Source organism: Callospermophilus lateralis, chromosome 11 (assembly GCF_048772815.1).
Source record: "Callospermophilus lateralis isolate mCalLat2 chromosome 11, mCalLat2.hap1, whole genome shotgun sequence".
In the NCBI taxonomy this organism is placed as follows: domain Eukaryota; kingdom Metazoa; phylum Chordata; class Mammalia; order Rodentia; family Sciuridae; genus Callospermophilus; species Callospermophilus lateralis.
In genome coordinates, this window is record NC_135315.1 from 74,631,929 (window position 1) to 74,643,588 (window position 11,660).

The 11,660-nt window shown below is 53.4% G+C and overlaps 1 protein-coding gene across 1 annotated transcript; it reads right to left on the reverse strand.

Moving 5' to 3' along the window:
* Positions 1–429: 429 nt before the first annotated feature.
* On the reverse strand, positions 430–11,409 carry LOC143409498 (phosphatidylinositol 4,5-bisphosphate 3-kinase catalytic subunit delta isoform-like). The gene is given in 23 exon segments (XM_076869810.1): positions 430–567; positions 1,183–1,315; positions 1,663–1,808; positions 1,980–2,103; positions 2,660–2,827; positions 3,304–3,382; positions 3,545–3,657; positions 3,795–3,973; positions 4,091–4,190; positions 4,336–4,479; positions 4,676–4,797; positions 4,884–5,051; positions 5,124–5,174; positions 5,558–5,688; positions 5,777–5,873; positions 6,513–6,734; positions 7,805–7,894; positions 8,271–8,420; positions 8,574–8,644; positions 8,647–8,752; positions 9,156–9,388; positions 9,486–9,714; positions 11,266–11,409. Coding segments are annotated over 23 exon segments (3,138 nt in total).
* Between the last annotated feature and the right edge of the window lie 251 nt (positions 11,410–11,660).

Genomic DNA, 11,660 nt, shown 5'->3' on the forward strand with positions numbered 1-11,660 from the left:
TTAATTTATTTTTATGTGGTGCTGAAGATTAAAACCAGCACCTCACACGTGCAAGGCAAGCACTGTACTACTGAGCTTACAACCCCATCCCTGGCTGTTTGGTTCTTTATTATTTTTTTTATATAACAGCGGAATATATTACAATTCTTATTATACAAATAGAGCACAATTTTTCATATCTCTTGTTGTATACAAAGTATATTTACACCAATTTGTGTCTTCATACATCTACTTTGGATAATAATGTCCATCACATTTCCCCATCATCTTTAAACATTTCCTGTCTGTCTAAATAACTAGTGTAAACAAAAGGCAATTGTCTTGTTCTTTCCCATGAGGTGCAGTTCAGGTGTAGGCCCCATCTAGGACAACCAAGGGTAGCTGTCCTCAGAACAGGTTTGCCAGCCTGTGGTGGCTCAGAGGTGGCCACTATTGCCGGTTGTCTTTGGTCAGGTTGTGGGCCAGCCAGTTCACTTTGGTCTTCCAGCTCTCCCTCAGGGCTTCATTGAACTTCACCCGGAAATCCTTCAGCCCCTCCTCCTCTGTCTTACCCAGTGCCAGAGTGTCCTGGGACAGAATCATCAAAACTGCATCAACATTCAGGGGTCCTGACCCTGCTGCATCTGCAATCCATTCTGCCTCCCTGTACTACTGCCCCCTCGGGTTGTTCAAATTCCTTCCTAAAAGAACTGCAAGCAGATGGTCAGGCGGCCTCACCTTAGCTAAGTGAAGGGCAGGAGAAGCGTTAGGGAATACACCCCCTCCCACTCTGCCTCTCACCAACTGAAAAGACAAGAATGGAAAGTGTCTTGCAAACCTACAAGGGACTTTATCTCATGCATGAAAGACACTGAGGACACATGGGATGACCAAAAAAGATCACAGTTCACCTGCAACGGGGCGGGACTAGGCCCAGGGAGCACACCACTCTGGCCACTTCCCACCATACTGCACTGCTAGGCCTGGGATGGCATGAGGGTTCCCATCTGTGAGGTGAATCTCCTAGGTCCCTGAGCTGTTCAGACAAGATGCACTCTGACCAGGATGAGCTCTGCCAAGCTCATTTTTTATACTATATATAGGGGAGGCAGACTCCTCCGCAGCTGTAGAGGTTCAGGCAGGCCTTGGGAAGTATGTGGTAGACCCTGGGCTCCAGTCTGGTGTGGCCCTGTGCTGGCATACCTTCAGATACTGGATGTCTTTGGAGGAGCTGAGCTCAGGCAAGCCTGCTGTCCGCATCAGAGCAAAGAGTTGGAGGAAGAGGAGCCCATGATGCCGCAGAATGCTGTAGGCCTGTTCACAGTACCCTCGAAACCTGCAGAGGAGGAGGAAATAGATAAAGCCCTGGGTCCTCCCAGCCACCCCCAGCCCCAAACCAGCAGGGGTTCTGCATCCAACCAGCACCTGCCCCTGAGTGTCTGCCCCTGGTCGTATTATGGGTGTACCCAGATCCTCTAACCAATGCCCCTGCCTGGGCCTGCCTCCTACACCTTCCATGGACCTCCTGTTTGCACTGCCCAACAGTGTACTCTGGGGTTGGGGTGAACCTGCAGATAAGGCAGAACCCCCAGGGTGGAGGCAGGAAGTTAGGCTGAGGGCTATGTCCCCATCCCTACCCCTGTCTGGACACTGTCCCCTCCCTGGGGCCCTGGGCACCCTCACCTTTCAAACTTCTCATTATTACTAGACTTTCCGTGCTGAATCACGTGGACAAAGTCATGGGTGAGGATGAATGGGACTCGCTCACGATTGATTCCAAACTTGGTCTTGAAATTCCCCAGAAAGTGGCCAAAGTCAATATGAAATAGCTGAAGGGAGGGAAGGGCAGCTATTGAATAGGCTTCACAAAGAGAGTTTCTGGTTATAGGAAGTCAGCAGGACTTGGGGCACTCTTCTGGGAGCTGTGGGCAGGGCAGAGAGACCACTGGGCCAGGCATGTAGGACAAGCTCACTGGGCAGCTGAACACAGTGCCCCTTACCTGCCCATTCTCATGGATCATGATGTTGTCACTGTGCCGGTCACCGATGCCCAGCACTTATGTGGCCACACAGTAGCCAGCACAGGAGAGGGTGAACTCCTCAATGGCTCGATCCAGGGCTTCTCTGGGTGGGGAAGATTGAAAACCAGGGCTCCTTACATTTTCCCTCCTCTTGAATCTAGCCTTTTATTAATCAAGAAGGAGGACATTATTCTGGAGCATAGGTCACCATGCCCAGCTTGAAATTGCCCCTTCTCTACGCAATACCATGCAGAGAAGCCAAGGTCTATGTGTTAGATGAAGAGAGGCTGCATAAAGAGGCACAACTTACAGCAAAGACCCTAGGTATGTAACTGGGTCTTTGGTAGATACTCTGGGCTCAGGCAATATCACAGATGCTAGCCATAGCACCAGCTATTTCAAACCACAGCAGAAACACTCAGCAGAACCCACTCAAGCTACATATTTGTGACTAAATATGGTGGTGGTTTTAATGCCCAAAGAGTTAAGTAGCATAACACAGCCATGAAAAATGGACACACAGGAACAGTGACATCTCTGTCCTGCCCCAAATCAGATGTGGGACAATGCTCAGCTGAGCCAAGCAGCCATGGAAACTGTCACAGGCCTTCCCTCACCTTCCACTCTATCAAGCCTCTCCCAGGAATAAGAAAGCCTACCCAGGGTTCTTGGACTTGAGCCAGTTGAGCAGGGCATCCTTGTTGAAGGCAGCCATGGCAGCCAGATTGCTCTGGTTCAGCTGAATGTTGGCAATGGTGTCCGAGTGCTGCACCACCTCAATGAGGCCCATGCAGTCACCAGTGGGAAGGCAGCCATAGGGGGTCATCCTAGTACATAAGAGGAGGCACAGGGAGACACTAGGGTTAAGGACATTCTCTGGGGATACTGGACCGGGATCCCCCAGGAAATTGAGGCGCCCAACAAAATCACAGGGGACACTGCTCAAGTTCCTGAGGATTCCAGAAGGGATATGGGGCCCTGGGGAAGGTGCCTCAGAGACACACAACTGGCACCCAAGATGCAGAGCACACCTTGGCTGGCCTCATGTTTGCTCTGAAGAGAATGAGTCTGCGAGCTTGGAAGAAGGTGGTACTGCTCCCCAAGGGGTAGGAAACCAGGAAATAGGAGCAAGCCCTAGGAATGGCCTTACCCAAACCCCTCCAGCTGCCCTAACCCTTTTGTGAGAGCAGCCCCTCTCACAGTCAACATGGAGGTGTCAGTTTAGACCAGGAACTCCTCCAGAGGCACCGGCTCTGAGGCCAGATAGAGATCCAAACACACAGGTGATGGACAGAGGCCCCACCTTAGGTCCAAGCCCTCCTGCTTCCACAGGGCATCCATGAGCTGGATCATCTGCAGAGTCAGCATGTCCTGGCGGAGGTCTGGAAGGGCGGGAGTTTCTAGTGGGTTATACACCCATGCAAGGCTCAGAGTATCTGAGCTCTGTCTTCTCAGGGAACCCCCCTGGGGCCTTACCACAGAGCAGTATGGGCCTAGGTAAGAAGGCCAAGGCCTCAGCATGTGCCCTGCCCAGCCTGGCTCACCATCCCCATTCTTAAAGATGATGCCAATGCTGTCAGCACTGCCTGCCTCCTCACTGCTGTATATGATCCACAGGGGTTTCATCTTGGAGTCCATGAAGGTGCACCTTTCCACACTGCAGGCAGAGGGCAGTGTTGGTCTCGGCCATTGTGGGCTTAGGGTGGGAGAGGGGGTTTAGGGTGGGGGAGGGGTTTTAGGGTGGAGGAGGGGGTTTAGGGCCTGGCTCCACGTGGGGCTAGGCCTGGGACTCACCAGATTTCTGCAAGCATTGTGCTGGGGTCCAATGGCGACTGCAAGTGTGAAAGGGCCTCTATGTAAGTATCCTGGTGCATGTACAAGTGCATTAGCTCCTTAGTTTGGGGCTTGGTGGTCTTCTGGGAGCTCACTTTCACAAAGTCGCTCAGGGCCTTCAGCTTGCTCAGTGCTTCTGCCTGGTGGGCAGAATGGAGTAGTAGCAGTGCATAAGAGCCTGAACCAGAACCAGGAGTATGACTGTGAAGGGGCCTGGAAGGGGAGCCTGCCTCAGGCACAGGCACTCTGAGCCTCACCTGTTTCATAAGCACCTTCATATGGTGGATGCTGCCCCTGAAGTAGGCCTCCATGATGAGGCCAAAACGCAAGGCCACGGACGGCACATGCATCTCAGAGCTAGAGGGAGAAGACGGGGCTGAGAATGGCCAGGAGTGGAACATAGCCCCTCCCCAGCCCAGTAAACATGAGGTCAGCAGGCCAGGAGAGCCTCATCCTCCATGGCCTTTCTAGGTTCCCAAGGAATCAGCGTGCATCCAGCTACCGAAGATGCCAGAAGAGGAAGTGGCCAATCTTTCGGTTGGCCAGAGCCCGGTCCAACAAGAATTGGGTCAGTTCGCAGTCCAGGTAGGACTTGTACTTGAGGACCTGCACCAGCTGCAGCAAGCACTGGAAAAGCTCGTCGTCCCTGAAGGGGAGGAAGGCTGGTTGAGTTTGGGGTTCTGAAACTCAGGACAGAGGTCTCCAGCTGGCAGGTGACTGGAAAGAGGGTGAGGCCAGCCTAGGCTCATCTCCACCCAGCATCCACTTCCTGGTTGCCCAGGGCAAGCTGTCTTAGTGAGGAGCTGGCAGCCCGTGGGCCTCAGTGCCCAGCTGGGACTCACGTCAGTTTCTGCAGGGACCTGATGGCAAAGGAGCCCACGTGGCAGTCAGGGAAGCTGAAGTCCAGCAGCTCCAGGGCATTCAGGACAGGAAGCTCAGGCCAGGAGCACAGCAGGTAGAGCATCTGGAGGACGCTTTGCAGTCAGGTGGTGGGCGGCCCACTGCTATCTCTCTACTCCAGCTATGCCCCTGGTGCCCCTCTCCACCCACCTGGGCCACATCCTCGTGCTTGTTCCACTTGGTCACGAGCAGCAGGTGGGCCAGAGCCTCTGGGAAGTGCTCCTGCATTTCATGCTGCATCTTCCACACCAGGTCCTTCACATGCTCATACAGCTCTCCCGACCCCCGCCGCTCCAGGATTCCCTGTAGCTGCAGCTGCTAAGGGGTGCAGGTAGAGTGAGGCCTCCAGCCCAGCACCTGGCTCCATGCCCCACCAGCATCCCAGCTCACCTCCTCCTTGGTGGTAGGCCCACGCTCCCCATGATGTCCCAGCTCCAGGATCTGCAACAAGTGTCCCTGCTGAGAGCTCCCCAGGCCTGGGCCAGCACTGGCAGGGCTCTAGGCAGGACATCTGCACCTCAGCACCACTGCCAACCACTCTTGCTGGTGGGAGCCCTCCTGCACACTGCAGGGCATTCAGTAGCATTTCCAGGCTCAGCCTGCCACAGGCCAGTAGTACCTCTCCCATTGGTTGTGACAGCAAAATGTCATCAGACATCACCAACATCCCCTGGTGGGCCACACAGCTACTGGAAGGCCTCAAATCAACATGATGACCCAGCCCCCAGCAAGGGGCAAAGCCTGGGGTGGCCAGGGAACCCCCTCTGAGGAGTTCCAGGAAAGCTCCTGGTTAGCGCTCAGCTTCCAGGAAGGACCCCACTGACCTTCTCCAGGGCAGGGTAGTACACAGGGTGAGGGGCCACCTCGGGCAGGTAGATGACCAGGGTGACAGCACTCTCTGTGTTGGGATTGCTATGCACGGTACCCATGGGGTTCAGCAGGTCTTCTTTCTCATCTGAAGGCAGGGACAGATGTAGTTGTAGGGGAACCAATTCTGGATCCCTCACCCTCCAAGAGCCTCTCCCTGCTGGGCCTGGGTCCACCTGGGACAGAGGGTCACATGTAGAGGCAGAGCTCCCCAGTCTTGAGCTGGTCCTTGTAGTCAAATAGCATGAGGTTGGCCCAGGCGATTGGGCAGTCCTGGAGAAGGATACTACAGATCAGAGTGAGCCTGTTCTTGTTCGTATGCAGAATGGAACCAGTCTCCAGGCCAACCAGGAGAGAAGATCCAGACTCCATGGAAGGTCTCCAAGTTAGATCCAGGAGGAGGGGAAGGACCCGCTCCTGCTTTCCTCTCGAGTTTCAGTAATTAAGCCAACAAGATTCCTTCCTGGCTGCCTGCATCTTCACACCCAGAATCCAGAGACACTTGAGTAAGCCCACCAGTCCCATTGCTGGCCTAGGTCAAGGGGCAAGTTACATCCTGGGTCTAGTGACTTGGGGCCCAGCTACACTCTCCCCAGGCAGCCACTAACTCATCATTTCTGTCCTCCTGAGAACACTGTCCTTCCACCAAGGGAGCTGCCTCCAGGACCCCTAAGGACCACAGGTCTGGGCTAGATATTTCAAGTCAGGCAACTCATGAGCTATCACTCAGGCAGCACAGGAAGCCAGACTAAGGAGCCAGACTAGGGTGGGCAGGGAGACTGGGGTCCCCAGGCTCTCCCAGGACCCCTGTCCTCAGGGTGCCTGCCTGTGGGAGCAGGATAGCAAGAGGCCCCAGCAATGGGTTTCACTGGGCGTCTGAGGCCTGGGCCTCTCCCAGTCAGCCCAATCCACCACCTTCTTGGACTTTTTCTTGCTGGAGCACACCTTCTTGGCCTTCTCCATCACCGCATAGAGTGCAAAACAGAGCCGGGCCATGCACGGCAGGTCACAGATGTTGATGTCAAACTCCAGATGCTGCTTCCACGTGGGCTCTGAGCACACGCTCACCTCCAAGCTGGACATCGTCTTGCACAGCATCTCATTGCCATGGAAGAGCCCGGCCTGCACCACCAGCTGAGGAAGGGGTACAGGGCATGGGTGAGGGAATGAAGGCCCCACCCCATCTAAAGTTCCAATCCTCTACTTGAAGTTCCCCATTTACACAGGGGTCCAAATCTACTTCTTGCATTGAGAGTGGTCCAGCAGAGTGGAGGCTGGCAGCTCAGTGGTGGGGTGTCTTGGGGAATTGGTACCCCAGGCTGTGCTGGGGCAAGCCAGTCTCAGTACACTTGACTCTGTGGGTCAACTCAGAACCTCAGTTTCCTCATCAGGGTTCAGGAGTTCCAGGGTCCCTTCTGGTTCTAACAGCTCTGGCTACCTTCATGCCTAGCATCTTCTGAGCCTCATGTGGCTCGTAAGACTGCCTGACCAGTCTCCATTGCACCTGTTCCAGTTCCAACCTGCCAGCCCATCCCCAGAGCTGCTCCCACCCAATCCTCCATGACTCCTGCAGACACACCCTCCTTCCCAGATGGTAAAGTAATGCCAAAAAAAGAGACCCAGGCAAGACATGCTACGCTCTGTGGACCCAGACAGGCATTACCTCCCAGATGTAGGACAATAAATCCACCTCTGCAGGTGGTTCTGAGTGCAAAGGAGCCATGAAAGTGCTTTTTGAAGAGACAACAGGGCACTGTTTCCCAAGCCCATGGGGGCCCAGCTTCCAGGGGGAACCATGTGCACTGTCCCCCAGACTCTGGGCACCCCTGGTGGGTAACCCCTGGAAGCACCTCAGCCCAGCTGCAGCCAGCTTCTATGGTGCCTTACACATCTCTGACTGGGCCTCCTACTTCAATGGGCTGTGCCTGATTCCATAAGCTCCACCAAAGTCAAATACCCACAAGTTGATTGGCCCAGGTTTCCATTAATTGGCCTCCCTGGCCTGCTGGCCTGCTCTCCTCCCCTCTTATTGTTTGGATGTGGTTCACAGCCAACCCAGGCAGAGATAATGAGTAATGTGTCCAGGTGACTTTTGTGTGACACCCTCCCACTCTTCTTTCTCTGCTGCCCCTCCAGGCTACAGCACACCCTGTTTGTGCAAAAAAAAAAACACCTGTCCACTCACCTGGTACCCGAGCCCCTACCTTCATCTGCTCATCAGCATTGATTTTGCTGCCCTGTATCAGCTCAATGCAGAAAGGCTTCCCCAGCGACCACAGGGACACAGAGGAGTGCTAGAGAGGAGAGGAGCGAGGCTTAAATCCCAGCTCATTCCCCTGGCTGCTGAAAGGCTGGGGAGAGGGTCACAACTTTGTGGCAAGGTTCAGAAACTTGTCACTAACACCATCCTTTACCAATCTGCCACACACGGGCCCAGGGGCCCTAGCCCCCCTGAGATCTGCAGAGAAGTAGGCAATCTGGGATCATAGTAGCTCAGACAGGACTCTACCCTGGGTGTCAGCTCAAGGCCCTAGGACTCTCCAAAAGTACTGCACCATCCAAAGTCCCCTAGATCAATGCCTAGCACTGGTGCTGCCCAAGAGGCTCTAGGATTGGCCAAAAGGAGGGAGGAAGAGAAAGAGGGTAAGAAAGGGATGGACACCATCTCACCTTCTTCATGGGAATCGGGGGTGGTTTGGTGTGTGGTTTCTGGACCTGAGGGGCCTGTTTGCTCTGCTCATCCCGCATGGCAAGGATGGAGGAGGAGTGCACCATGGTCAGGTGGGGGGTCAGTCCGCTGTGCAGGCAGCTGCATATGTACTGAGATGAGAGTGTAAGGTTGAACCGTCAATGTGTGGTATATCCTTTCCCTGGAACCAAGCGAGACCCACAGTCCGGCTCTCTCACTCCTATGCTGGCCCCTTCTAGAGTGGTAGGGATCCCAGAGTGCAGAGGGCTCCTTGCAGGCCTCACCTGGAACTGACAGAGCAGGTAGCTGCCATAGAGGTACTCATGCCGCCCATTCACCTGCAGCACATAGTCCTAGGCTGCTCCATTGTGAGGTGCTGGTACACCTTGGCCTTCTTCTGGAGGGCATAGGCCATCAGCGCTAGGGGCACATCCTTGATGGACACCTGGATGGTGAAGCTCTCCTGTGGGGAGGAGGGAGTGTTGGCATGCTGCTCTCAGGTCCATGGGCTTCTGGGGAAAAGAGGCAAGGACACCTGCCTGCCTTTATTGGGTATCCCCAAGTGTGAGTCCCACAAGGGCAGGGCCTGGGTCATTCACTGGTGAAAGTAACATCAGATACCCAGGAAACACTTGTCTAGTGAATTAAGGGACCAATTCAGCCTTGGGGAGCTTACCTGGTGGGATGCTTGACTACACCCCTTGTATGCCTGCATACCTGGCAAATGCTGTGTGATGCCAGTGAGTGAAGGGAAATTTGGGGGCCTGGGACACTGGAGTGTTTTATCAGTGGAAGGTCCCCATGGGCACAGCAGTCCATGTGCCACAGCTGGGGCAGCCTCCCTAGGACATGGGCTATGGGCTCACCCTGCTGCCCTCAAATTTGACATTGACTAGCAGGTCTGGGTTGGAGATTTGAGATGTGTTGCTGTCCCCCCAGCTCCTGGTGGAGGGCTCCAGCTGTAGGGGAAAGCTGTATTGCAGCCAGGCCTCCCAGCCCAGCTGCTGCCGGCGGGCAGCCGCCTCCTTGCTGAACTGGCGCATCTTAGTGTGGAAGTCATTCACTTCTGGGTCTTGCAGGCAGTCAAACTCGTGGAGGCCTGTAGGGCAGGAACAGGCTCAGTGCAGGTGCATGTGGCACCAGCCACCTGGGTGTGCCCTACCTTGCCAAGGTGGGGGCTGATCTCTGAGCCCTACCTTTGCCGATGAGGAGGCTGATCTGTGAGTTGATGAGCTTCTCCATGCGGTCACCCCCGTGGGTCACCAAGCGCAGCATGGGCAGGAAGGGCCGGACATCACACAGCCGCTGCTGCTCATCCTCTAGCTCCTGCTGCTCTGCGGTCTGGTTGACACAGGTGAACACGTAGGCCTTGGGGTCACTGAGCATGTGGAAGAGGGGCTCATTCTGGGCTTCGTGCCACAGCATCTGGGAGGAATGGTTATGGTCAGCCTTGCTGGCCATGACAGCTGCTAGGAGGTAGGCAGAGGCCTCTAGTCTGGGCATCCCACTCTGCATGAGCCACATAGAGGGCAAAGGGAGACCCCAAGCATCGCTTCCTAGGAACCCTTTCGCCTTTGGGACCTACCAGCTAGTCAGCAAGCTTCCTGTCCCTGTGCTCTGTGAAGGACTTGATGTGTGGAGATTGGGGACTGAGCAGCCACGCCCACCATAGACACATTATCTAGGGCTGCTTTCACCCCACCAAGGTGATGGTGGCCTTGAGCCATGGCAGAGCTGAACCACTGTGACACATAACACGTAGCCCACAAAGTTTCATATCAATAAAAATATAAAGAAACCAAAACCACAATGAAGTGAGAGATGGGACCCCAGGGACAAGTCTGCTATTGTAGTGTTTCAACTTTAGGCACATTGTTTGAAGTTCTGTAAGCACATCAAGTGAACAATATAATGATGTTTACAAGAACTAGAATATGAACAAGATGTTACTGTGGTCACTCAGAAAAACAAGTCATGAAAGTTCATAATCAATTTAGTTAGAATGTGGTTAGGAAACAAGAAATGGCTAAGGTAGTGCCTGTGGCTGTCTTCTATGGCAGGATCACAGGCAGGTCTCTTCCTTCTCATTCTTGTTTTCCAAAATTTTATAGGCCAATATTATTATTGAACTCAGGGAAACTGAACTATGGAGCCATACCCTCAGCCCTTTTTTGTATTTTATTTAGTGACAGGTTCTCACTTAATTGCTTTGAATCTCACTACTTTGTTCAGGCTAGCTTTGAACTTACAATCCTCCTGACTCAGCCACCCGAACATTTGGGGACACACCCAGCTACTTTTGAAGTAGAAAAATTTAAGGAAGGATGAAAGGAAGGCAGAGAGAAATTTTCCAGGACAGTAAAAAAATCCCTCAAGTGTGGGCCATTGCTTCTATCATTTTTTTCTTGTTCTCAATAATAGCTTTTAAAATTGTGAAATAAATTCTTGCCCTTGGGCAGTCCAAGGCATGACCCATTAAACCCAAATTTGTAAGTGGCATAAACCCCATTGAAAGCCACAGAACAGCATCTACCAAAGCAGATGTTCATTGCTTTGACTCAGTAATTCATCCTGAAATTTATTCAATGAACCTGAGGACCCTTTCCAAGGATGATGGGCACTATGTTGGCAAAAGTTTTAAAGACAAATTCCTGAAAGGCCCTTATGTGGCTGGGAGCAGACTGTGGTCACTAAAGTGACAGACAGCATAATGTGAGTCAAACTTTCAAAGTTTCATTCCAGCACTGGAGGCTTAAGGGCAACTGAGGCTAGTAGCTGGCCCTCTGGTAACAAGGGAGGGGAACACATTGCCCTGGGGTAAGCTGAATTCGGATAGTAAGTGGAGTTTAACCATACATCTTATACCAGTTCTTGATATTGTATATTTTTCAAAATTTGCATCTGAGGTTCTCAAGTGTGAGGAACAATGCCTCTGTCTTTCTGAGCTCCCAGAGATGACAGGAGACCAGGCAGTACCTGCTTGATGGTGCTGAGGTTGGCATTGCGGGACACAGGGAAGCTCAGGTAGATCCCTGTGGGCAGAAGGAAGTCAACCATCACACTCTGATTCTTCTCCTCCTCGGTCCAGAATTCCATGAGACAGTCAATCCCCAGGGACATTCTGCTTTGTTATTTTTCTGTGGCCACGTGACATGTAAAGGAAGCAAAGGCAGAGAGTCCTTGAGTGTAGTGTATGGGGGCCTCAGGCAATGTGAGGCTCAGGGCTGAGGGCTTGCAGGTGGGCACATGGTGTTCTCCTCCCACAGGGCCCCCACTGCCCAGGTAGCTGCTGCTTCTACTGCCCCAGATAACTGTCTGCACTCGGCTGCCTCTCGCTCACCCTGGTGGACACATCTGCCTCCCTTACAGCC